The following is a 27,675-nucleotide window of genomic DNA, read 5'->3' as shown; positions in this document are numbered from 1 at the left end:
ATTGGCGTTTTTTACAGAAATGGCGGTGCCGGGGCGTTATGATACGGTGGAGAAGTATCTTGAGGAGGTTTTCGATTTTTTGAAAACGTATCAGTGGGTCTTCAGCTCTCCTAATACGTATGTACTTGTGAATAAAGTGTTTGACCAGTTTCCGAGTGAGTGGTTGCCGTTTTTAAGTGATCTTTCCAACGACGAATTGAACGAGTTATCAGTGGGCGTGGTTTCGGTAAGTGCGAGTCATTGTGAAGTCACTGAGTCTAGTGATATTATAACGTTATAATTTCAGGTGCACGCACCGCCTTCACTGCAATCATTTTTCCAGAAAATAAACAAGCTTAGGTTTACACTTCCCAAAAAAATAAGCTGCGAGGATTTTAAATTCCCAAATAACTCTGGCTTAAGTAACAAGAAACAACATGAAATTCAGTCACTAGCTCCTCTGATACACGAAACGTGTGGACGCAGTGACTGTGATTTTATTGTAGATGTGGGTACGGGTTTAGTAAGAGTTAGCCACTTTAATTGTTTATAATAATAATATTAATAGTAATAAATTGCAGGGGTACCTTCCACGTCTTCTCTACGATAAATACAAATATCGTGTCCTAGGTATTGAAGGTTGCCCCCAAAAATTCAACCTAGCAAAAACTAAACAAAAAAAATACAGCGATTCTGACGCCGCTATAAACTATGTAGAACACTTCGTTACTAATGAGTCGGAACATCACATACGACAAATAACAAAAGCCTTTCCTATGAAACATGCTTGTATAACTGGACTTCACGCCTGTGCTGATTTGAGTGTGATAATTTTAGAACTGTTTACCAAACTGGAATTTTGCAAGTCGTTGGTTATCATGCCGTGCTGTTATCACAGGCTGAAACAAACCGAGGATGGCTTTGAGAATTTCCCAGTCAGTAATTTACTTAAAGAACTGACCACTAAATCCGGCGTTTTGCGTTTTTTGAAAACTCCTTTTTTGAGGCTCGCGTGTCAAGGATTTGTTGGCGGATTTGGTAATATGACGCCAGAGGAGCACTTAGCGCGAACCAATAGTTGCTTGTTTAGAGCTGTTTTGGAAGATGTGGCCCAATCAGGTTAGACTCGTTTTGTTTATACTTTATGGAATAACAAGAGCTGTGTGTTTTAACTGTTTGTTGAAGTGATGGAGTTTGTTTTTATTATTTGGAATTTAATTAGATGTTGTTTTGACCTCGAGTAAGGAGGTTTGATAACAAGGTTGATAAGTTGGTTTAATAAGAGATTTTTGTTCTTAAAATGCGGGTTTATGATAAAAAATACTATTTGATGTACTCTAATTTGTATTTGATTGCGGGTAAAAAATTGCTTTGACATACTATTTTTATTTTTAGAGATGTAATGTGTCACGTTCTTTGATTTGATTTTCGTTCTATGATATCTTTTAGTAAGCTGTAGGTCATGCTATGATGTAGAATACAAACTGTTGAAGTTCATCGAAAATAAGTTGTTTTATCTAAAATTTACGTACATATCACCGATTTTTATTTTTTATAATTAAAAACTCGAAGTGTGATGGATTCAGACCAAGGGGTCAAATAATTACCAGATCTCGTGGAAGAAATTAGGATATATTATAATGAAAGCACTGAAAAGAAAATTAGCCCTAATATAACAACAAATGTTTTTTTTTTTTTTTTAAGAAAATAGAAATGTATCAAATGTAAGCTCTGCTTTATATCAAGTTAATATGCTTTCTTCAAGTACGAAAGGATTTCTAATGGTTAATTAGAATATAATAATAGAATATTATATTATCATATCTTTACATGATCTGATGAAAATTATAATTAATCGAGATTTGTTGGTATGTTTTTATATCTTTCAAAGCAATAATTTCTGTTTCTTGTGTAAGCCGAAGTATTTTGCATACAATAAGTTAAAACATGTTTGGGTTTGGGATATTTCGCAATTGAGTTTTTTTTAATAGTACATTGGTAAATTTTATTTTTCGAGAAGATACATTTGATATGAATTCAGGATAATATCACTTTCTTATGAACAAGGACTTATTTAATCGAGTCCATCGGGCGACTGGATACTTTCACATTTTCTTGATGTGTCATGACCCCTAGAGTACAAAAACGTAGGTCATCGGTTTCCGACTCGCTGGCGTCTGTGTCAATTTTTATTAAGCAGAATTTCCGAAACTTCCGGACTGATTGTTGTCAAATTGTATAGGTGTATTAACGCTAACCAACAATGTGATGACGTCACTTCAAAATTTTTCATAATAAAGGCTAATAAGTTGTATAAAATAGCGTAGTCCTACATATCTAATTCGTGAATCTGTGTTGAGTTTTTAACTGAGACATCCAGATTTTCGAAAAAAAATAAATTGTATAACAACGTTTTGCAATTTAATTTTGAATCTGCAAAATCGAATGCTTTGAAATCTTGCAGACGTTTTAAAGTCGTCATAAATATGGGAAATTTGTATTCGAAATGTATTTTTTATACCCCCCAAAAAATGATGACGTTATCTGAAAATTTTTTCGAATAAATTCTGTTTAATATGTATGTATATGTATATGATAAGTGTGATTTTATCAGTGCACTCATATTTTTTAGAATTGCTTACACAGGTTGACTAAAAAAAAATGAACGAATGAGTGAGTTTATTTTATTGATTAAATCAGGGACAGCTCATTCCATTTTCCCGAAAATTTGGGAGGATACTGTTATTAATATTACTACTCTGCACTGATATACATTTCCTTGGAAAAATGTTGATGAGGTCGTTACAAAATTTTGTAAAGAAAAATCTCGGAAAATCATATGTTATAATTTTTCGAAAAAGCTGGATGATTTATTGTATTCTACTTCAGGGTCTTGGAAGTTCCGTTCAGTTTTTCTTCGATTTTTATTGGTTTATTAGTTTTTCAATATTTCAGTTTAGGAATTTTTCAATAATTCGATCCTTCACTTTTTCAATTTTTTGATGTTTTGAGTTCTCAATTTTTCAATGATTCATTTTGCGATATTTTAATTTTTCGATTTTTTTTCCTCGCTTTTTCGTTTTTCACTTCGTCGATTTTTCTATTTTTCAATTATTCGGATTTTTTAATTTTGGATTTTTGTTTTTTAGTTCTTTGATATTTCATTTTATCGATCTCTCAATTTTTTGACTTCGGTTTTGAATTTTTCTGATTTTCATTTTTCGATTTCTGCATTTATGGGTATTCGATTTGTCGATCTTTTAAAATTTTTCAGTTTTTCGATTTTTTTAAATGTCAGTTTTTCGCTCTTTCGATTTTTAAAATTTCAGCTTTTAAATTTTAGACATTTCGATTTCTCCATTTATCAGTTTTTTGATTTTTTAGCTTCCGATTTCTCAATTTATCAAGATTTCCGGTTTTTCGATTTTGGGGTATTTCGATTTCTTGACTTTTCGATTTTGAGATTTTTCAATTTCTCGATCCATAATTTTTCGATTTTTTAAGCTTTACATTTTTTGATGTTTCAATTTTTTAATTTTACGATTTTTTGTTTCGATTTCCGATTTTTAAATGTTCAATTTTTCAATGTTTCGATGTTTTGATTTCTCAATCTTTCGATGATTCATTTTGCAATATTTTGTTATTCGAATTTTTTGTTTTCTCGATTTTTCGTTTTTCACTTCGTCGATTTTTCTATTTTTCATTTATTTTAATTTTGAGATTTAGATTTTTCTGTTTTTTAGTTTTTTCGATCTTTAAATTTTTTGACTTCGGTTTTAAAATTTTCCAATTTTTTAATTTTTCGGTTTTTCAATTTTTCGATATCTCCATTAATCGGCATTTCGATGTTTCGATTTTTCGATTGTTTAGTTTCCCTATTTTTCGATTCATTGGTTTTTACAATTTTTCATTTTTTCGATTTTTTTAAATTTGTCAATTTTTTGCTGTGTCGATTTTAAAAATTTTTGATTTTCCGATTTTCAATGTTTTGGCTTTTAAGTTTTAGACATTTTCATTTTTCGATTTATCAGTTTTTGATTTTTTTTCTCAATTTATCAAGATTTCGATGTTTCAATTTTTTAATTTTAGCATTTTTTGTTTCGGTTTTCCGTTTTTTAAATTTTCAATTTTTCACCTTTTTGATGTTTTGATTTCTAATTTTTCGATGATTCATTTTGCAATATTTTAATTTTTCGAATTTTTTGTTTTCTCGATTTTCGTTTTTCACTTCGTCGATTTTTCCATTTTTCAATTATTCGAATTTTTAAATTTTGGAGTTTTCTGTTTTTTAGTTTTTTGATACATATTTCGATTTTTAACTTCGGTTTTAAATTTTCGGATTTTCAATTTTTCGATTTCTAGAATGTTTGATTTTCCGATTTTTCAATTTTTTGGTTTTCAGTTTTTCGATTTCTGCATTTATCAAGATTTCCATGTTTCGATTTTTCGACTGTTCAGTTTCCCCAGTTTTCGATTTGTCCGTTTTTTAAAATTTTTCAGTTTCTCGATTTTTTTAAATTTGTCAATTTTTCGTTGTTTCGATTTCTAAAATATTCGATTTTCCGATTTTTCAACTTTTCGATCTTTTAAATTTTAGACATTTCAAATTCTCGATTTGTCATTTTTTTTGTCAGTTTTTTGATTTCTGAATTAATCGAGATTTCGATGTTTTGGTTTTTCGATTCTGGGGTATTTCGATTTCTCGACTTTTCAATTGTAGGATTTTTCAATTTCTCGATCCATAATTTTTCGATTTTTAAAGTTTTATGTTTTTGGATGTTTCAGTTTTTTTAATTTTACGAATTTTTGTTTCGATTTCTCGATTTTTAAATTTTCAATTTTTCAATGTTTCCATGTTTTGTTTTCTCAGTTTTTCGATGATTCATTTTGCAATATTTTATTATTCCAATTCTTTGTTTTCTCGATTTTTCGTTTTTCACTTAGTCGATTTTTCTATTTTTCAGTTATTCGAATTTTGAGATTTAGATTTTTCTGTTTTTTAGTTTTTTTCGATCTTTCGTTTTTTGACTTCGGTTTTAAAATTTTCCAATTTTTTAATTTTTCGGTTTTTCAATTTTTCGATATCTGCATTTATCGGGATTTCGATGTTTCGATTTTTCGATTGTTTAGTTTCCCGATTCTTCGATTCATTTATAATTTTTCATTTTTTCGATTTTTTTAAATTTGCAAATTTTTCGCTGTCGATTTTAAAAATTTTTATTTTCCGATTTTTCAATGTTTCGGCTTTTCAGTTTTAGATATTTTCATTTTTCGATTGATCAGTTTTTTGATTTTTTTTGGTTTTTCGATTTCTCAGTTTATCAAGATTTCGATGTTTCGGTTTTTCGATTTCTCGATTTTTCGATTTTGGGATTTTTCAATTTTTCGATTTTGTAAGTTTTATGTTTTTGGATGTTTCAATTTTTTAATTTTAGCATTTTTTGTTTCGGTTTCCTGTTTTTTAAATTTTCAATTTTTTGATGTTTTCATTTCTAATTTTTCGATGACTCATTTTGCAATATTTTAATTTTGCGATTTTTCCATTTTTCAATTATTCGAATTTTTAAATTTTGGAGTTTTCTGCTTTTTAGTTTTTTGATATTTCAATTTTTTTAACTTCCGTTTTAAATTTTCGGATTTTCAATTTTTCTATTTCTAAAATGTTTGATTTTCCGATTTTTCAATTTTTTGGTTTTTCAGTTTTTCGATTTCTGCATTTATCGAGATTTCGATATTTCGATTTTTTGACTGTTCAGTTTCCCGAGTTTTCGATTTGTCCGTTTTTTAAAATTGCTCAGTTTTTCGATTTTTTTAAATTTGTCAATTTTTCGATGTTTCAATTTCTAAAATATTCGATTTTCCGATTATTCAATTTTTTGATTTTTTAAAGTTTAGACATTTCAATTTCTCGATTTGTCATTTTTTCGATTTTTCAGTTTTTTGATTTCTGAATTAATCGAGATTTTAATGTTTTGGTTTTTCGATTCTGGGGTATTTCGATTTCTCAACTTTTCAATTTTTTGATATGTCAATTTTTCAATATTTTAATTGTGTGTCTCAAGTTTGTGATATTTTAATTTTAAATTTAACAGTTTGTCAATTTCTCGATTTATGATGATATTTCGATTGACCAGTTTTTCGCTTTTAAAAATTTTTAATTTTTAATTTTTTCGACTTTTCAATTTTAGTATTGTTCAATTTCTTATTATTTCGATTTTTCAGTTTTTCGATTTTTCCCATTATGAATTGGAATTTGCGCCCCCGTGGCACAAGTGTCATTTACACCACTATTTTTTTCTTTATAAAGGTTACGACAGAACAAAAATCGCAAAAAAATATATTTTTTCAAAGAAGCGAGATTTGATGGGCTACACTTCAGGGGCGAGGGAAGTTCGGTCTAAATAACCTTCGACCAATTTTTTATTACATTGTATATTGCAATGTGTGTTAATATCGGACTAAAAGTTGATAAAGACATTTTTAATTAACTCATATCTTCACTAATTAGTGGAATTTCATTAAATCATAATGAAAATATGAAAATATGTAGTTGACTGGCTTTATCAAACTCGAAACATTCGGTATTTTCCAGTATACTTCCGTAGAAAAAGAAAAGCTATTTTTATACATGAGTGATAATTTGTACAAGGTGTATCCCATTTAAGCCCAATTTTGCGTGTTGGCTTACGGTAACTCGTTCGCAAATATTTGAGATAATTGTATATAACTCAAACTATTTTAAATGTGATAATACTGATAATAAATACTTAAGTAAGTTTGTGTTGTGTTGCACAATCGGGCGCTAATAAACTTGACTCAAGGCTTTATGTTTTTGACACTCACGAAGGATGTAGATGATGCTATTGTGATTTTACGCAACTTAAGTTATATCTTAAGTGTAGTAGGTAGCAGAAAAATAGTCATTTTTGAAACAATAATACGAGAATACGACCGTCTTCGTCAATTTAATGTGAATTGTTTAACAAAAGCAATAAATACACGCATCACAAGTAGTGTTATAAAAATGCTTTAATAAAGTCAGTAGTACACTTATCTAATTTATCACCATTCCACCATCTATCCAAATCACTGTACACTTTAGTCTCGATCGGTTCGTTTAATTTTTTGCATAAAGTACAAAGTGCAAGTTGATTGCTAGTGTCCGAAACGTAATCTTTTTTCCATTCGAAATATTTTAGATACTCCTCGGGGTGTATATCCAATTGTCTAATATACGCAACTAGATCTTTGACGGATTTGAAATCCATCACATTTATCACAGAATTTGGGGGCGCGATTGTGTTATAATCGGCACCTCCGTACACTATAGGAACTATGTTTCGTTTCAGTACGTTGTACAGTTTTTCCGTAACGTAGTCTTCACACACCGAATTTTCAAACGACAAGTAAAACTTATATTGTTTTTCCATTGTAGCATAACACTCATTTGCACTACTCCTCGGACAGTTTAAATCACCACACGATCCGTAAACGTCAACTGGAACGTATTTCCGTATTTCGTTGTAAAGTCGTTCTCTTTCACTAGAAGTACCACAATTGGACACAAACCACGCGATTTTCTTGGGTCTTTTGCGAATTTCCTCGATGGAGGGAAGCCTGTAGCCAGTTTTCTTCTTATCTATGAAGCCATAGGGTCGCAACACATCAGAGTCCAACCTGAACGACATAGTCCAATTGTAGAAGCCATTATAGTCCTTGATGAAGTGTGGCGTATAAATCGGCGACTCTTGATTCGAGAAAACGTAAACTTGATTCGGTTTTCGTTTTTCCGGCTTACCAAACGCGTCTTCTCTGTATTCGATCCCGTGGAACAAAATCGCGTCGAATTCTTCAACCGGAAGTTCGTCCTTGTGGTACGTGGTGTAGCAGTTGGTGTAAGTACAATTTTCGAAAATTTTAGCACCCAGACCTAGGTTGAAGTTGAGTTCTTGGAACATCGGCGTCCAGTAAAGGATTTTCTTCATACCTGTGGACGCAGTCCTCGGTCGAACTGCTCTGATTTCGTTGATTGTGTACTGGGACAGCAGCGCATTTCGGTACTGTGACAACAGGAGGCACGTCGCTACTAGCAGTCCTATTGTGACGAATATTCTTCGTGATCCACTCATTTCGTCTGGGGACTAAACGGCGGAAAAGTGGACCGTTTGCCGCGCTGACAAAGCGTTAACTGCGTGTGGAACTTACTACCATCATGTCGCATTGCATAATAAAGGTTTATCTGCCTCGAATTACTTTATTATATTTATGTTTTGCTAAACTAACTCGAACGTACTCGCTTTTACGTGGTCTTTTATTTCCCGGATATCTAGTGCATGTCGTATGATCCATTAATTGTTCGTGGTTGACTGTGATGTGGTGGGTGAACTCTCTCGTAAAAACGGATGTTCTCTTATTTATTCACGTTAGTCACCGTGTATCGGGATATTTTCACAATTGTTGTCACTTTCATTGCAATTGGACACGTGCTGCCGGCTGTAAAGTAACGTCGCTTTCTTGGTCGCTGCGAAGGCGTGACGGCGACGCTTTTTCACGTTGTGTTTGGCCAAAATCCGATTTTCGCAGTCAGCTGAAAAATGTAGAGTTATTGAATTAGTTATGGATTAATAACAAAGCATGTTGTAACGTGATTTGGGATGGCTGATATCATCGAGATTTCGGCCGTGTAATTTAGTTTCCGTGAAAATTTCGTCTATTGAATTTACTGGGTTTGCGAGTGAAAAATTTTGCCGAAATTGTTTTGTTGATAAAAAGTGGTCTGCGAGAAATGGAAAACGTTTTTTGGGTAATTTAGATATGAAGTGAAGGTGCCCCCATTTGTTTTTGATCTTGGAGACATTCGCGGTAATTTAACGTTGACTAGAGCATTTTCAAACCATAAAGCTCAATTTTTGAATGCTGTAATACTTTTGGCGAACTTGTTTAGAAATCTTTGAGAAAAACTACGATGTAGATGTCGACTAGTTGAATTTAAAAACATAGCGTTTTGATGGTGTCGGATAAAGATTTTCAAAAAATATTCAGCTTCAAAATTTGTTTTTTAAAATATTGTATAAACTGCCATTTCATTTTAATGATTGTGGTAAATGTTACGAATTTTAGAGAAATGAAGCTAAAAAAAGCTTCTAGAGGGCCAAATCAACAAAAGAGTCTCTTTTGGTAGTTTTTGCGAGTGCTCAAGAATACTCGATTTCAAAATATAATTTTTCAGATATCCCAAAAGTTGCTATATTTTATTGTGGCGATTGTGGAAGAAATTAAGAGTTTTCAGAGAAAAAATGCACAAAATAATATCTTTGATAATTTTCTAAAAGTAAAATTTTTCATAGGTGCAAAAATTGAACTTTTGACAAACTTGTCTAAAAATCTACAAAAAAATCTAGGATATAGATCTCGACGAGTTGAATTCAAAAACATAGCGTTTCGATGGTGTTGGACTAAGATTTTCAAAATATTCTGTTTCAAAATTTGATTTTTGAAATATTTCAAAAATTGTCCTATTTCATTTTAACTGTTGTGGAAAATGTTGCGAATTTTCAGAGAAATGAGGTCGAAGAAACTTCTAGAGATCCAAATTAACAAGAGAATCTCTTTTGGTGGTTTTCGAGAGTGCTCGGAAAAACTGAAACATATTCATATAGGAACTGGATATTGAAAAATTGAACTTTTAGCGAAGTTAACAAAAATATTCGGTTTCAAAATTTGATTTTTAAAATATTTCAAAAACTCATATTTCGTTTCAGCGATTGTCGAAAATATTACGAATTTGTGGAGAAATGATGTCGAAGAACTTCTAGAGGCCAAATCAACAAAATTTCGAGGGTGCTCGGAAAAACTGCAATCATACCTGGGCTGGATACTGAAAAATTGAACTTTTGGCGAAGTTGCCGTAATTCACGAAAAATTGTGGGATTTCCAAGAACTGAATCGAAAAATATATCGTGTTGATAGTCCCAGGCCAAGATTTTGGAAATATTCGGTTTCAAAAATTGCTCTATTTTGACATTTTGGAAAAAATTAAGAGTTTTCGGAGAAATGCAACAGTAAAACAATTATGAAGGTTAAAATGAACAAAATAATATATATGGTAATTTTCGAAGGTTTTTTTGGAAAAAATAAAAATTCTCAGATTCAAAAATTGAGCTTTTGGCGAACTTGTTTAAAAATCTGCAAAAAATCTACCATGAGTTGAATCTAAAAACATGTGGTCTTGATAGTGTCAGACCAAGATTTTGGGAATCTTTGGTTTCAAAATTGATTTTTCAAAATTTTCAAAAGTTGCCATATTTTATTTTGGCCGTTCTGCAAAAAAATTAAGAGTTTTCGGAGAAATAAGATCGTAAAGCACTTAATGGAGGTTGAAATGGACAAAATAATATATTTTGGAAATTTTCAAAGATTCTTCGGAAAAAGTAAAAAATTTCATACATTCAAAAACTGAGCTTTTGGCGAAAAATCTACAAAAAAATTCAGGATGTAGATCGGGACAAGTTGAATCTAAAAATAGCGTGTTGATGATGTATCAAGATTTTGGAAATATTCGGTTTCAAAAATTGGTTTTTAAAAAATTTCAAAAACTCATATTTCATTCATACCCATTTCATTTTAACGATTGTGGAAAATATTACGAATTTATGGAGAAATGAAGCCAAAAAAAACTTCTAGAGGCCCAAATCAATAAAAGAATCTCTTTTGGTAGTTTTCCAGGATGCTTGGACAAACTAGAATATTTTCATGTAAAGATTGGGTCCTGAAAAGTTGCCAAAAATTCACTAAAAATTGTAGGATATAGATTTCCAAGAGCTGAGTTAAAAAATATATCGTGTTGATAGTCTCAATCCAAGATTTTGGAAATATTTGGGTTGAAAATATAATTTTTCAAATATGCCAAAAGTTGTTATATTTAATTTTGGCGATTCTAGAAAAAATAGAATTTTCGAAGAAATGACGCCGTAAAACACATATGCAGGTTAAAATGAACAAAATAATATATTTTGGTAATTTTCGAAGGTGCTTCGGAAAAAGTAAAAAATTTCATCTTCAAAAATGGAGCGTTTGGCGAACTTTCCTAAAAATCTACAAAAAAATCGAGGATGCAGATTTCGACGAGTTAAATTTAAAAATATAGCGTCTTGATGGTGTCGGACCAAGATTTTCGAAATATTAGAGTTCATATTTTGATTTTTGAAATATTGCAAAAATTGTCATATTTCGTTTTAATGATTATGGAAATTATTATGAATTTTTGAAGAAATGAAGCTGAAAAAACTTCTAGAGTGCCAGATTAACAAGAGTCTCTTTTGTTAGTGTTCCAGAGTGCTCTGAAAAACTGCCATATTTTCGTATGTGGGTTAGATACTAAAAAATTCTTTTGTTAATTTTCGGGAGTGTTCGGAAAAAATCAGGATTTTCACATGTGGGCTGGATACTGAAAAATTGAGCTTTTGGCGAAATTATTACCAAAATTCACAAACAATTGTGGAATATAGATCTCGGAAGAGTTGAATCGAAAAATGTGTTGTGTTGATAGTACCAGACCAAAATTTTGGGAATATTCGGTTTCAAAATGTGATTTTTCAGATATCCCAAAAGTTGCTATATTTTATTGTGGCGATTGTAGAAGAAATTAAGAGTTGTCAGAGAAAAAATGAACAAAATAATACCTTTGATAATTTTCTAAAAGTAAAATTTTTCATAGGTGCAAAAATTGAACTTCTGACAAACTTGTCTAAAAATCTATAAAAAAACCTAGGATATAGATCTCGACGAGTTGAATTCAAAAACAGCGTTTCGATGGTGTTGGACTAAGATTTTCAAATTATTCTGTTTCAGAATTTTATTTTTCAAATATTTCAAAAATTGTCCTATTTCATTTTAACTGCTGTGGAAAATGTTGCGAATTTTCAGAGAAATGAGGTCGAAGAAACTTCTAGAGATCCAAATTAACAAGAGAATCTCTTTTGGTAGTTTTCGAGAGTGCTCGGAAAAACTGAAACATATTCATATAGGAACTGGATATTGAAAAATTGAACTTTTGGCGAAGTTAACAAAAATACTCGGTTCCAAAATTTGATTTTTAAAATATTTCAAAAACTCATTGTGGAAAATATTACGAATTTTTGGAGAAATGATTTCGAAGAACTTCTAGAGGGCTAAATCAACAAAATTTCGAGGGTGCTCGGAAAAACTGCAATATTTTCATACGTGGGCTGGATACTGAAAAATTGAACTGTTGGCCGTAATTCACGAAAAATTGTGGGATTTCCAAGAACTGAATCGAAAAATATATCGTGTTGATAGTCCCAGGCTAAAATTTTGGGAATTGTCGGTTTCAAAATGTGATTTTTCAAATATAATATACCAAAATCTTTTATTTTGACGATTTTGGAAAAAATTAACAGTTTTCGGAGAAATGCAACAGTTAAACAGTTATGGAAGTTAAAATGAACAAAATAATATATATGGTAATTTTCGAAGCTTTTTTTGGAAAAAATAAAAAATCTCATAGATTCAAAAATTGAGCTTTTGGCGAACTTGTTTAAAAATCTGCAAAAAATCTACAAGTTGAATATAAAAACATGTGGTCTTGATAGTTTCACACCAAGATTTTGGGAATCTTCGGTTTCAAAATATCATTTTTCAAATTTTTCAAAAGTTGCTATGTTTTATTTTGGCGATTCTGGAAAAAAAATTAAGAGTTTTCGGAGAAATGACGCCGTAAAACACTTAATGGAGGTTGTTATGAACAAAATAATATATTTTGGAAATTTTCAAAGATTCTTCGGAAAAAGGAAAAAATTTCATACATTCAAAAACTGACCTTTTGGCGAAAAATCTACAAAAAAATGCAGGATGTAGGTCGGGACAAGTTGAATCTAAAAATAGCATTTTGATGATGTCGTACCAAGATTTTGGAAATATTCGGTTTCAAAAATTGTTTTTTAAAAAATTTCAAAAACTCATATTTCATTCATACCCATTTCATTTTAACGATTGTGGAAAATATTACGAATTTATGGAGAAATGAAGCCAAAAAAAACTTCTAGAGGTCCAAATCAACAAAAGAATCTCTTTTGGTAGTTTTCCAGGATGCTTGAACAAACTAGAACATTTTCATGTAAAGGCTGGGTCCTGAAAAGTTGCCAAAAATTCACTAAAAATTGTAGGATATAGATTTCCAAGAGCTGAATTGAAAAATATATCGTGTTGATAGTCTCAGACCAAGATTTTGGAAATATTCGGGTTGAAAATGTAATTTTTCAAATATGCCAAAAGTTGTTATATTTAATTTTGGCGATTCCGGAAAAAAAAGAATTTTCGAAGAACTGACGCCGTAGAACATATATGCAGGTTAAAATGAACAAAATAGTATGTTTTGGTAATTTTCGAAGGTGCTTCGGAAAAAGTAAAAAATTTCATCTTCAAAAATGGAGCGTTTGGCGAACTTTTCTAAAAGTCTACAAAAAAATCAGGGATGTAGATTTCGACGAGTTAAATCGAAAAATATAGCGATTGATGGTATCGGACCAAGATTTTCGAAATATTAGAGTTCATATTTTGATTTTTGAAATATTGGAAAAATTGTCATATTTCGTTTTAATGATTGTGGAAGTTATTACGAATTTTTGGAGAAATGAAGCTGAAAAAACTTCTAGAGGGCCAGATCAACAAGAGTCTCTTTTGTTAGTTTTCCAAAGTGCTCTGAAAAACTGCAATATTTTCGTATGTGGGTTAGATACTAAAAAATTAAACTTTTGGCGAACTTGCCAAAAATTCACAAAAAATTGTGGAATTTTGGAAATATTGGGCTTTAAAATGTGATTTTTCTAATGTTTCAAAATTTGCTATATTTTATTTTGGCGATTCTGGAAAAAAAGAATTTTCCAAGAAATGAAGCCGTAAAGCACTTACGCAGGTTAAAATAAATAAAATAATATATTTTGGTAATTTTCGAAGGTGCTTCAGAAAAAGTAAAAAATTTCGTAAATTCAAAAATAGAGCTTTCGGTGAACTTGTTTAAAAAATCTACAAAAAGATCAGGGATGTAAAATTTACGAAAAATTGTGGGATATAGATTTCCAAGAGCTGATTCGAAAAATGTTGATAGTCCTAGAACAAGATTTTGGAAACATTCGGGTTCAGAATGTCATTTTTTGAATATCCCAAAAATTGTTATATGTATTTTATTATGGCATTTCTGAAAAAAGATTAAGAGTTTTCGAAGAAATGAAGCCGTAACACACTTATGGAGGTCAAAATAATATAATTTAGTTATTTCCTAAGGTCTTCCGAAAAGGTCAAAAATTTCATGGATTCAAAAATTGACCTTTTGACCAATTTGTCTAAAAATATAGAAAAAAATATAGGATGTACTCGTAGATCTCGCCGAGTTGAATCTAAAATCATAGCGTTAATATTAGGAATTTTTGGAGAAATGAGGCCGAAAAAACTTCTAGGGGGGGCAAATCAACAAAATAATCTCTTGGTACTTTTCGAGGGTGTTCGAAAAAACTGCACCATTGAACTTTTGGTGAAGTTGTCAAACATTCACGAAAAATCGTGGGATGTAGATCTCGAAGAGCTGAATCGAAAAGTATATCGTTTTGATAGTCCCAGTCCATGACTTGGAGGTTAAAATAAACAAAATAATATATATTTCCGAAAGTGCTCCGGAAAAGGTAAAAAATTTCATAAATTCAGAAATACAGCTTTTGGCGAACTTACAATCTACAAAAAAAAAAATATGTATCGGCGTTAGTGCCAGCGATATCCTTGTATAGAGTGGTGCCAATCTTTTTTTGTGTAGAGGTCGTAAAAGACAAAACAGATTAAACTGACTAAGCTTAATTTCAATTAGTATAATTAAATTACTCACATTGCGTTGTTATGACGATAATATGGCGATATTTATTTTTAGATGGACTTATACAGAGTAAGTGTACTGACTTTACTGTGAGTCAAAGTAAATAATATATAAAGTTAGCTTTAAATAGTTGCATTAAATACATTTTAAATTTGAGCACTGTTTGGCGATTTCGTTGAGGTACTAAACAGTTATTTATATTTAGTAAATGGATTGTCTTAGCAACCTCTTGAAAATTTCCAATTTACAGTAAAATTTTACAACATAAATCCCATTGTATTTTATGTGTTCGATTGATCGTAAAATTGTTCAAAGCTCATTTCCATGATCTAGCGTACCAGAGTACGACCACCAATTATAACTCAACCACTGGTGGATACAAACTGCGATTCACTTGATTTATCAAACTCGCCAAAAAACTATACTATAATAGAAAATTTGTGTTGTCAAAGTTAATCTTTTGTTTTTTTACTTCCCAAGCGTAAGCAAAGGAAGTATTGTAATCGAGTCCGTCGGCCGACTCTCGCCTGTCCGTGTGTCTGTCTGTCCGTCTGTCAGATAATCTCCGAAAGTACTGGGCCGATTGTTGTCAAATTTTGTATTTATATTAGGAATATCATGTAGATGGTAAAACGCTAAGCAAAATTTGTCTAATCATCGCCACCACTAAATTCACTTCAAAATTGTACATAATAAATGGGTTTTAAATTGTATAAAATAACATAGTCCTACACATGATTCCGAATTGAGTTTTTACCCGAAACGTCCAGATTTTTGAAAAGCAAAAAACAAAATTATGAAACAACATTTTGGAATTTAATTTGGAATCTGCTTTGACATCTTGCAGATGATTTACAGTTATGATAAGCATGATAAATTTTTAATCAAAATATATTTACTTGTCCCCTCCAAAAAATTGATGAGACAATACTTGTGATTTATCATTCCATTCATATTTTTTGGATTTGCATATACAGGGTGACTGCTGATACACGCGGCATACGTAAGTAATCTGTTTCGTTATTTTATTGATTATAAATCAATATTCAAGATCAAGACGACCCAATTCATTTTCCCGAAAATTCGAGAATACAGTACTTTTATTTTTAGTATTACACTACATCTATCCAAACTGATGTAAGTGTCTTTGCAAAATTGTTGATGACGTCATCGCAAAATTTTGTAATGGAAAACTCACTGGAAACAATCGGGTAGCACGTTGCTTTACTCTTACTTGAACATTACTACTATCTTTATGGTTGTCATGAAAAAATACTATTCCCAAAATCAAATGTTTTCATTTTTCAAAATAATTAGATTTGATGTACCGTACTTTATGGGCGAGGGAAGTTCTGGCGAAATAATGTTCGACTAATTTTTTTGAATTATGTGCAAAATTTTCATCACGTATCTTTTAAAAATCAATATCTCAATTATTGATGGAAATTTCGGAACGCGGTTTTACTACTGTTTTCAGCTTGCAAAACTCGATAGAAAAATATTGTCAATTTTTTTTGTGGGAAATCAGATAAGCAAAAGCAGGTTGCATCGAAGGAGCTACTTCTTCTAACATCAGGAGTGGTGTTGTAAAAACTTCTTTGTCGGTATCCTCAAACAAAGCGTTAACATTTAGCTCATTTTTTGTATATTGCGGAGCAGACAAAGCCAACGATCTGATTGTTCATGTATAACGACTGCAGGAAATGTTCCGTTACAATCAGTACCAGACTTAATTGATTAATTAAATAATTTCTCTCGATTCCAAATGAGCTGTACCACCATATTTGTTACAAATACCAAACGTTTTTGAATTATACTTGTTTCTTCATTTGAACACTCCCGGCCTTTTATTTTCTCTCTTCCTGTAATAAAAATATAATCATTTGTTGTACGCTGTACGTTGTGATGAAAAAGTTGGCTCTTCAATTATTTTCTTATTTGGAATTATATTTTTGCCTTTGGTCACAGTGGCCCAAAAATATTTTTTTAGCCTGGAATCGAATCGTCCTATTCAGATTCTTATCAACACGTAATGGACGTGTCCAAAATCTTAAAATAACCACCCATTGTCAGTTACTTATGTGTTGAGCAACGATTTGTATTGTAATTCGCTCTATTCACAGTTTCTGCATAAGATGACGGAAGTAGGCTCGCTTGAATTATTAAACAACGTACCATATACACTAACGCTTAGTTTATGTTTTCCTTAGTTCCATCTTGTTGAGGACTATTTCAGAGATTTGTCGCCATATTTTCAACTTTGGTTTTAGATTGTTATTTTGTTTCCGTTATCGTTTCGATTTGCAGTCAAAAACAAAACGGGTTAGAGTTGGCTATGAAAGCAGTGAGTATAGGTGGTACTACTGCACACATAACATATTATGTCATTCTGTCAGCTGACAGACGTCAAATTTGTAACGTCAACCTTCTAAGCAATTTATATCCGTACTACGTATTGTTGAATTAAATGATCCCCCTGTAGCCAATATTTCATCGGAAATTTTATGTAACAGAAAACGTAAGTTTCTCGTTAGAATTGACGTACTTTCTGATATATATATAACGGAAAATTTCTTGAAGCCACCTGCAATTCACGATAAACCTAGCCTACTAAAAATGAAGTATAATTATGATTACACTATCAAAATTATTATTCATGCTATTAAATCTTAGTAAGGCGTAGAAAAGGAATAATTATTAGGTGCAATGAAAACATTATTTAACGGCACAACAAATTTTATTGTGCCCGGTTTCAAAATCATTCTATTAAAAACTAATCCCAGAAATTAGTAATAAGTCACATATGTGTAAACGATGTCTGTAAATTATTTCCGCTATATACTTATAAAACTCGTTTTCCTTTGACAATTTACTTTCAAAGTACCTAATCATTCGCATTGAATTCCGATGTAATTATATGTTCAAGAATGGCTCGATTGTAATTTTCTAGTCACATGACATAATATAATAATCCATCACTTTCATATTTTTTTAGGATCCAATGCTCTCTTGTAAAATTTTGCTGACATATTGAAATAAAAATTGGTCAAAAGTTATTTCGATAGAACTTACCTCGCATATGAAGTACAGTCCAACATATACGGCTTCCTAGAAATTTTAACGTATTTAAACTTCGTGATGACGTTATCCATATTTTATCAAAGGCACTATATCGATGTGAATAGGTGTAGTGAAAACTTGTAGTAAATTTCAGAGCAATTCGTTTTTTGTACAGTTTTGAATTATTTTCCAAAAACCGGCTTGACAAAAAATATCGGTGCATTAATAAACCACAAGTATCGCATATGTCGCACATTTTAGATAGGTTTTATCACAAAATTTCGACATAATGCCATCATTTTTTTAGAGGGGATAAATAGATAAAAACTGATAACACACAATGCTTCTAACGTGTTAATAATTTATTTAGATACGTTGAAATCAAGTAAGTTGTACTATGTATGTTTTTTGAATGCACAGATTTCCAAACACTCTTTGAAAAGTAATTAATTTCTTTTTTGGATTTTTTGAAGTAATTTCACATAATGAATTAAATATTTTTAGGTGGCACCCGTGGTGTAATTTTAGTACTTTCTCTCAGTATTCTTTATTCACGTTTTTCGTAGAGGAAACAATCTGCGTTTTTATTCCACGATTAATTGCCCCGTTATGAGTCCTAGTCTAGGTCTAAATCAAAGTGTAACTAATTTTGCGCTTTATCCTTTTACTGCAATAGAGTGCAGGTTGCTTGAGCAGCAGATCCATACAAACAAAATAGAAAATCTGTAAAAAGATCATTAACGGTAACTAACATACGTTTCAGTTCATTGATTTAAAAATAGTGTCTCAAAATTTTTGCACAATTATCGACCTAATTATTATTGGTGGAACAATATGCATAACTTATAAAACTCACCTAGTGAATCGATGCGAAATAATTGTTTATCATCCCAGATACCCATTAAGTAAACTACATTTGTATGATATCTTTGTTTGATTGGTGGGCGCAAGTTTATGTTTGATAAGATAAGTAAAAAAAAAACCCAAATATGTATCTGGAAACTCATTTATGAGGTATGATCTCATAAGCTAACAAGTTAATACTGTGAAGTTTTAAGTGTTATTTAAGATTACTGTGGCAAAATGCTAACCAAAATTTGTCTGTCATCCCCACCAAACAATTAATGACGTCATTTCCAAACAAATCTCGCTCCAAATTTATATTGCAAGATGCCGCTTTACTTGTGGTTTAATAATGTGTTGCTATTTCTAACCTGACGTATAGCGGTTATCGTAAAAAATACAATTTGTTCAATAACATTTTTCTTGGAACTTACATGACGAAGGAAATGCATTGATTAATGATTATGGAATGTCTATTTGAATTTATTTTTTCCACCGAATGTGTGAAATGTCCTGATTTACTAAAATTACTAAATGAATCTTTGTTCAAAAAAAAAACTGAAGCATAGACAATTTTAGCTGTGCGTCAAGAGTGAACGAATTTCTGTCTAAGTAACTTCCCACAAATTTTTGGATTACATGATAATATGATTTTTATTTTTCAAACTAAATAAATCTCTTAAACTACATTAATAAACATTTTTTTGTTTATGTGACAATGCTAGAAACCTTAATTAAAAAACTGAAAATTCTGTTTTATTTGAAACACACCTTGACTGTCCTTCAGTTTTTAAAGAACTGTCACTGTAAATGTACAACACGGGCGCGTTAAACACTGTTTTCTATATAATTGACCTAAAAAGAATTTTTTATGGCGAGGAAACCTATTTCCATATAATAAATTACTCCACAATGAATAACACAAAGGTGCGATAAAATGCATACTTACTAATTTGTTGTCACAAAACGACGTGGGAAAATAGTTATTGATACACACATTATATTAATATCAAACAAATAGTGTTAACACTGTTCTTACTATGGACTTCCCACTTATACAGTATTTCGTAATAAATAATAAAATAAAAATGTTACTATGTGAGGGACAGACAAATAAATATCAAATAAAAGGTATGAAAATTTGTTATTCATGTTGTTCTTGAAACTCCTAATTCTTCAAACTAACCTGGGTCACTTTAATAACGTAAAAGTCGGATTAATCAAATGTAATTAAATGTTTTTCCCTTAAAATTGAATTTTCCGGCTACGACTGTAATTATAAAGATTGATGACCTGTGTGTACAGTTGTATATTTCGTCTCGTAGGTTAATTTTGGGGTCAATTCTTCACCATTAAACTACTCCTTAATGGTCGACAGGCTATTACGAAAGAAATTATGGTAATGCAACAAAGTAGTGTTTATTTTTCATTTTCATATTTTACTTACCAGTGCAATAAAAACGTAAAAATTTTAACTAGAATATCTAATGGACTTACATTTCCTGTTTTATCGAAAATGACAGGTAATAAATAAATGCCACGTTCCCATATACGTGGTGTTCAAATTTGAACTACAATCGCTGGGTCTTTGTTCAGGAATGGAAACGAGAACGACTTCTCACTAAGTTTTTTGTTTAAAATTTTTTGGTGTAGGTAATTTTGCATTTTGTGTGTTTTTTAGAACTCTATAAAACCACTTCTATAATAGAAAGCGGAAAATAAGTATTAGAAAAGCACTGAAATTATAATTAAACAATACCATATTATGCTACAAGTATTATAAACGGCTCTTTAGTCATGAGTTTGTTTAATCACGAGCGCAGCGAGTGTTTAAAAAACAAGTGTCTAGAGAGGTTTAAAGCGTGTTATGCCTTTTCTACGACCTCAGATTAAAACCATAATTATGGAAACTGTGAAATTGACTTCATTTTAGATCCTTTTTTTAATATTTGTAATACATTAAATTTGTTTAGCGATTATAGACCAATTAATTAAATTTTACTGATTTGATTTTGATCGAGTGTTTTAAAGAATAAATAAATATTTCAACAAATGGCAACGTTGATGATTTAAAACCAGTGGCGTAAACAACACTCGTAGATTTTTTGACTTGAATTTTTCAATTTTTAATTATTTTGTTTTTCCAGTTTTTCGAGTTTTCAAATGTAAGTTTTTCAGTGTTTTAATTTTTCAATTTTTTGATTTTTTATTTTTTCATTTCTTCAAATTTTCGATTTGCAGTTTTTCGGTTCGATCTTTTTTCTTTATTTTTACAGTTTTTGCACATTTCAGTGATTCAATTTTATAATTTTTTATCTTTCCAATTTCAATTTTCTGTTTTTCGTTTCTTCAATTCTTCAATTTTCCGTTTTTTTTTTGTTTCTTCAATTTGACGATTTGTAACTCTTCGAGTTCTCATTTTTGAATAAATTTTTTTGGTTCTTCAACTTGCCAACTTTTTGATGTTTCAGTTTTTGATTTTGCATTTTTTCGATTTGCAATTTTATGAATTTTCAGTTTTTAGTTTTTCAAGCTTCCCATTTTTCATTTGCAATTTTTCGTTTCAGTTTTTAATTTTTCTCTTTTTCATTGTGAAAATTTTCAATTGCTGCATTTTTCAATTTTCCGATTTGAAATTTTTCGGTTATCAATTTTTTGTTTTCCATCTTTAGATTTTTTAATTTTTCGATTTTTCAATTTTTGGATTGTACCGTTTCTCGTTTTTTCAGTCTTTCGTTTCTTCAATTTTTGAATTGCAATTTTTCTAGTTTTCATTTTAAATACGTATGTAATAATAATTATAATTTAAAAAATTTTTTACTTTGTCATTGTAGAATTTTTCCATTTTTCAGTTATGTACTGGATTTAAAAAATTTTTTCATTTATTCGATTTTTCAATTTTTCGATTTTAATTTTTGAATTTTTAGATATTTAATTTTTCAATTTTTCAGTTTTGGTTTTTCGACTTTGCAATTTTTAGGTTTTCCAATTTTTCGAATCAATTCGTTTTTTCTTCTTCAAATTTTTTTATTAGTTTTTTTTGGATTCTTAAGTTTCCCGATTTTGAGTTTTTCAATGTTTCAATTTTTCGATTTGTTTTTCGGTCATCAATTTTTGGTTTTTCATCTTTGGATTTTTTAATTTTTCGATTTTTCAATTTGTGGATTGTACGGTTTCTCGTTTTTTCAGTTTTTCGTTTCTTCAATTTTTGAATTGTAATTTTTCTAGTTTTCATATTAAATACATATCTAATAATAATTATAATTTTAAAAATTTTTTACTTTGTCAGTTTTATGATTGTAGAATTTTTACATTTTTCAGTTACAGCATTTAAAAAACTTTAATTTTATTCGATTTTTCAATTTTTCTATTTTAATTTTTGAATTTCTAGATATTTAATATTTCAAATTTTCAGTCTTACAGTTTTTCGACTTTTGCAATTTTTAGGTGTTCCAATTTTTCGAATCAATTCGTTTTTTCTTCTTCAAATTTTTTTATTAGTTTTTTTTTTTGGATTTTTAAGTTTCTCGATTTTGAGTTTTTCAATGTTTCAATTTTTCGATTTGAAGTTTTTCGGTCATCAATTTTTGGTTTTTCATCTTTAGATTTTTTAATTTTTCGATTTTTTAATTTTTGGATTGTACCGTTTCTCGTTTTTTCATTTTTTCGTTTCTTCAATTTTTGATTTGTAATTTTTTTAGTTTGCGTTTTAAATACATATGTAATAATAATTATAATTTGTAAAATTTTTTACTTCGTCAGTTTTATGATTGTAGAATTTTTACATTTTTGAGTTACTGGATTTAAAAAACTTTCATTTTATTCGATTTTTCAATTTTTCTATTTAATTTTTGAATTTCTAGATATTTAATTTTTCAAATTTTCAGTCTTACAATTTTTCGACTTTGCAATTTTTAGGTGTTCCAATTTTTCGAATCAATTCGTTTTTTCTTCTAATTTTTTTATTAGTTTTTTTTTTGGATTTTTAAGTTTCTCGATTTTGAGTTTTTCAATGTTTCAATTTTTCGATTTGAAGTTTTTCGGTCATCAATTTTTGGTTTTTCATCCTTGAATTTTTTAATTTTTCGATTTTTCAATTTTTGGATTGTACCGTTTCTCGTTTTTTCAGTTTTTCGTTTTTTCAATTTTTGAATTGTAATTTTTCTAGTTTTCATTTTAAATACATATCTAATAATAATTATAATTTGTAAAATTTTTTACTTTGTCAGTTTTATGATTATAGAATTTTTACATTTTTCAGTTACTGGATTTAAAAAACTTTCATTTTATTCGATTTTTCAATTTTTCTATTTTAATTTTTGAATTTCTAGATATTTAATTTTTCAAATTTTTAGTCGTACAGTTTTTCGGCTTTGCAATCTTTAGGTGTTCCAATTTTTCCAATCAATTCGTTTTTTCTTCAAATTTTTTTATTAGTTTTTTTTTGGATTTTTAAGTTTCTCGATTTTGAGTTTTTCAATGTTTCAATTTTTCGATTTGAAGTTTTTCGGTCATCAATTTTTGGTTTTTCATCTTTGGATTTTTTAATTTTTCGATTTTTCAATTTTCGGATTGTACCGTTTCTCGTTTTTTCAGTTTTTCGTTTCTTCAATTTTTGAATTGTAATTTTTCTAGTTTTTATATTAAATACATATGTAATAATAGTTATAATTTGTAAAATTTTTTACTTTTTCAGTTTTATGATTGTAGAATTTTTACATTTTTCAGTTACTGGATTTAAAAAGCTTTTTCATTTTATTCGATTTTTCAATGTTTCTATTTTAATTTTTGAATTTCTAGATATTTAATTTTTCAATTTTTCAATCTTACAGTTTTTCGGCTTTGCAATTTTTAGGTGTTCCAATTTTTCGAATCAATTCGTTTTTTCTTCTTCAAATTTTTTTATTAGTTTGTTTTGGATTTTTAGGTTTCTCGATTTTGAGTTTTTCAATGTTTCAATTTTTCGATTTCAAGTTTTTCGCTCATCGATTTTTGGTTTTTCATCTTTAGATTTTTTAATTTTTCGATTTTTCAATTTTTGGATTGTACCGTTTCTCGTTTTTTCAGTTTTTCGTTTCTTCAATTTTTGAATTGTAATTTTTCCAGTGTTCATTTTAAATACATATGTAATAATAATTATAATTTGTAAAATTTTTTACTTTGTCAGTTTTATGATTGTAGAATTTTTACATTTTTCAGTTACAGGATTTAAAAAATTTTAATTTTATTCGATTTTTCAATTTTTCTATTTTAAATTTTGAATTTCTAAATATTTAATTTTTCAAATTTTCAGTTTTTCGACTTTGCAATTTTTAGGTGTTCCAATTTTTCGAATCAATTCGTTTTTTCTTCTTCAAATGTTTTTTATTAGTTTTTTTAGAATTTTTACATTTTTCAGTTACTGTATTTAAAAAAATTTCATTTTATTCGATTTTTCAATTTTTCTGTTTTAATTTTTGAATTTCTAGATATTTAATTTTTCAAATTTTCAGTCTTACAGTTTTTCGACTTTGCAATTTTTAGGTGTTCCAACTTTTCGAATCAATTCGTTTTTTCTTCTTCAAAATTTTTTTTGTTTTATTTTGGATTTTGAAGTTTCTCCATTTTGAGTTTTTCAGTGTTTCAATTTTTCGTTTTTTCAGTCCTTTGATTTGCATTTTTTCACTTTTACGACTGCTCGTTTTTTCAGTTTTTCGGTTTTTCAAGTTTTTCGGAAAATGGGAAAACTGTAAAATTGAAAAATCAAAAGTGACAAACGAAAAAATGTAAAATGAAAACTTCGAAAAATCTAAAAATTGGAAATCTAGAATTTGAAAAATTGAAGAAACGAAAAATTGAAAAAGTGCAAAATCGGAAAAACGAAATATTGTAAAATCGGAAGATTGAAAAATGTAAAAATTGGAAAATCGAGAAATTGAAAAGTCAAGAATGAAATTTTGGTAAATTGATTTTAACGAAAAATGATAAAATTGAAAGAAACATTGAAAAAAATGGAGGGAATGAAAAAACGAACAAAAATAAATATCAAGAACTTGAAAAATTCAGAAAACGAAAAATTAAAAATTGAGAAACTGAAAAATCGAAAAATAAAATTGTAATATCGAAAAATTGCAATATTGAAAAACTGCAAATCGAAAACTTGAAGAAGCATAAAACTGAAAAATTTGGAAGTCGAGAAATTGAAAAATTAATAAAATTAAGGTTGAAAAAATAAAGAAAATAGAGTACGAAAAATTGTGATATCAAAAAACTGATTTTGATTTTGCGAATTTTATTTTTTTTTTATAATTCCTACATGTTAAAATCATCAACATTTTTGCAAGCACACGTATATCAATTTGGATAGGTGCAGTGTATTGCTAATAATAACAGTACTGAATTCAAAATTTTCTGGAATGAGTCGTTCTTGAGTTTAATCAGTACAATAAATCGCCTTATTTATTAATTTTTGAGTCACTCTGTATGTATAAGTAATTCTAAAATTTATGAAATCATAGTATGTTGCATATTCAAAGAGGATTTATTCGGCAAAATTTTGAGATAACGTCGTCAATTTTTTGGAAGGGGATAAACGAATAAATTGCAAAATGTTACACATTTTTAATTTTTTTACGATTATCTTATTTTATAAAATTGAAATAATATTTACTAATGTAAATTTTGGAGGTGACGTTATCCTATTGTTGGGGATGTTTATCCAATTTTGGTTAGCGTTTTACCACCTACACAATATTCGTTTTGTTTGACAACAATTGGTCCAGTATTTTCGGAGGTTATTTGTCTAATGAAAATTCAAACAAACAGACAGACGGAACAACGGAAACGGAGACCTGTTTACTCTAGGGTTCATGAAACGTCGAGAAAATATAAAAAATATTCCACCAATTATACTTACATTTCAAAGCTGTCACTATATAGTTATTGTCCTAAGCTTTGCGATATTTTTAAAGAATTTGTTGTGGGGACTAGACATTGTAGGAAAGTCACTGCACTTTTGGTTAAAAACGAACAAAAAGATATAGTTGCTAACGAATAACCAACCACAATATTATACTTTTTTGTTATCTGCATACGGTACTAAGCTTATCGGTAACAGTAAAGTCGGTTAATTAATCTACGTAGTGAGTCGATGGTGGTTTTTTTTAACGTAGATAAGTAAAATAGTATATATATATATTGTAAACCTGTTATATACTAAAGTAAACAGACACTGAAAAAGTACATTTAACGTTACAAGAAATAATAAGCATATTTTTGTAAATTTTCCTACCTTGATCCCTTCCTGAGAAAGGCGATTTTGGGTAGACGCTATTTTTCCCCCAGTGCTACAGTTACGTGTGGATTCTAACGTATGCATAGAAAGAGTAAGTCTACTTTTTTTAGTTAAAAAAATATTTGGAGGGACAACGTCACAAATTTTAGTGGTCTACAAAAGATGAATTTAGAGGTTTGTCACCGCACCATACTTTAAAACAATAAGAGCAATCTGTCATAAGACTAATGTCTGATAAGTTGGTGTAGATCCGTGCAATGCTTTACTATAAATGTGCTTTTACTTTTTTGTTAAAGGTGGTTTTGACGTTTTATCGACTTATAATTTTTATTGATTCTCCCCGAACTACTAACAAATTTCGACATTTCTGATAACAATTGAAACGAAATTGTTCAAAGTGCTGCATGTTTAACGTTACATTGTTTCAGTTCAATAACGTTACCTCGTCCCTACTTACCGCTCTTGTTAAACCTGAATATTCCGTAATTGCTAAAAATTTATTCAGAATTTCAATGCTTTTTCTTTCAGAGAATTACCAGGTGAGGCGTCTAAAAAGAAAATCCGGTAAATTAAAGCAAGCAGATGGTCACACCGAACCCTTCGAAACTTACTTAGCCACCCTAAAACACACCCACGCTCTAATAGGAGGCGAAATAACTGATCATCAATTCTTGGACAAAATGCGTGAAAAATGGACCCAACATAAAAGGGACGCTCACCTAGTCGAGGCATTAGCAGCGTTTCAGGCTGCCATGCAGAGTATATGCGAAAATGTGGTACTTTTAGATCGAGTTATGTTTTTAAAGGAGAGAGGGATAGAATGTTTTGTTGTTAAAGTTACGGATCAAGGGATATCGCCCAGGTGTCACGCCCTAGTAGCCGTGAAGCCATAAAAGCCGTTTTATTGGAGACGAGTGGAAAGTGATCAGTTGTGTTTTTAACATGTCTCTTGTCAATTCGGCATGTTCTCTTTGCCGGATGTCTTCCAAGATTAGCAGGGTGTGAGGATTATGCAAATCGGGAATATCTAATTTATGCGAAGGATTATCATAAATTATTGTGTAATCATCATTTTTGCACCCCTGAATAAATTCATTACATTACGGAGGAAGGTATGTTATCGTTCTCTCACTTCGTGTTGGAATAAAGCGTTCATATATTTGAAAGTTTTGTTTTATTTAGCTTGTTTTTTTTGTAATTATTTGAAATTAGAAAGTAACAACAAAGTTAATTATTATCGGTTAGGGTTTTACTATAGCTTTTAAAACTTATACCCGCATTTTGTTTGTAACTTTCTATATACTTATTATTATTTGCGTTTTTTTTTTTTTTTTAATGAAAAACACTGTTCTCTGAGTAGAAGTTTACCCGGAATTACCGTCTACCTAAAAATTTGCAAGAAAACGGAATTTTTTACCCCCCAAGAATTACAGTTTCTAGGAGATAAATTGTAGTTTAAATTTCCATTTGAATGTTCTTTGACTTTCAATCACATTTACAGCCGGAACAAAACGTTAAGCTGACATCTTGTTAAAAGAAACTGACAAATGTTGATTTGTTTCATTCATCTGCAAAGGCGATAAGCGCAAGATCCAATCATAGACCAGTAAATACTTCTTTTCAATGTGTTTTTTCCGGA

At 29.7% G+C, this 27,675-nt stretch overlaps 3 protein-coding genes across 7 annotated transcripts in view; 2 read left to right on the top strand and 1 right to left on the bottom strand.

The window, feature by feature from the left end:
• LOC135134096 (alpha-(1,3)-fucosyltransferase C-like) overlaps nt 1–18,795 on the bottom strand; it is a 51,589-nt gene extending 32,794 nt beyond the window's left edge. Inside the window, exons 1-2 of one of the 3 annotated variants that reach the window (XM_064062702.1) lie at nt 18,777–18,795; nt 6,991–8,566 (exon numbers count right to left, since the gene is read on the bottom strand). In XM_064062702.1, the coding sequence (XP_063918772.1) occupies nt 6,996–8,108 (1,113 nt within the window). In that variant the 5' untranslated portion in view covers nt 8,109–8,566; nt 18,777–18,795 and the 3' untranslated portion in view covers nt 6,991–6,995. Of the gene's footprint in view, nt 1–6,990; nt 8,567–17,932; nt 18,166–18,776 lie in introns of those variants that run through there. The other 2 variants (XM_064062701.1, XM_064062700.1) reach the window with 2 other exon arrangements.
• LOC135134095 (nucleoside diphosphate kinase 7) overlaps nt 1–27,675 on the top strand; it is a 116,369-nt gene that overhangs the window by 3,623 nt on the left and 85,071 nt on the right. The gene's annotated exons all lie outside the window — the stretch shown is intronic.
• LOC135134093 (probable methyltransferase-like protein 25) lies at nt 7–27,202 on the top strand. Of its 3 annotated transcripts, XM_064062697.1 has the most exons (5): nt 7–117; nt 178–226; nt 287–508; nt 561–1,098; nt 26,565–27,202. In XM_064062697.1, exons 1-5 carry the CDS (start codon nt 20–22, stop codon nt 26,927–26,929), a joined length of 1,272 nt encoding a protein of 423 aa, XP_063918767.1. In that variant the 5' UTR covers nt 7–19; the 3' UTR covers nt 26,930–27,202. The 3 variants fall into 3 exon arrangements, with proteins under 3 accessions (XP_063918767.1, XP_063918766.1, XP_063918765.1); XM_064062696.1 differs by having other exon boundaries at nt 7–226; nt 287–502; XM_064062695.1 differs by having other exon boundaries at nt 7–226.

The sequence above is a fragment of the Zophobas morio genome, unplaced genomic scaffold (genome assembly GCF_036711695.1).
Source record: "Zophobas morio isolate AGI-343-1 ecotype UQ-CSIRO unplaced genomic scaffold, CSIRO_AGI_Zmor_V1 ptg000023l, whole genome shotgun sequence".
Taxonomy (NCBI): domain Eukaryota; kingdom Metazoa; phylum Arthropoda; class Insecta; order Coleoptera; family Tenebrionidae; genus Zophobas; species Zophobas morio.
The sequence above is the reverse complement of the archived record's forward strand: the minus strand, read 5'-3'. Positions and strand labels throughout refer to the sequence as shown.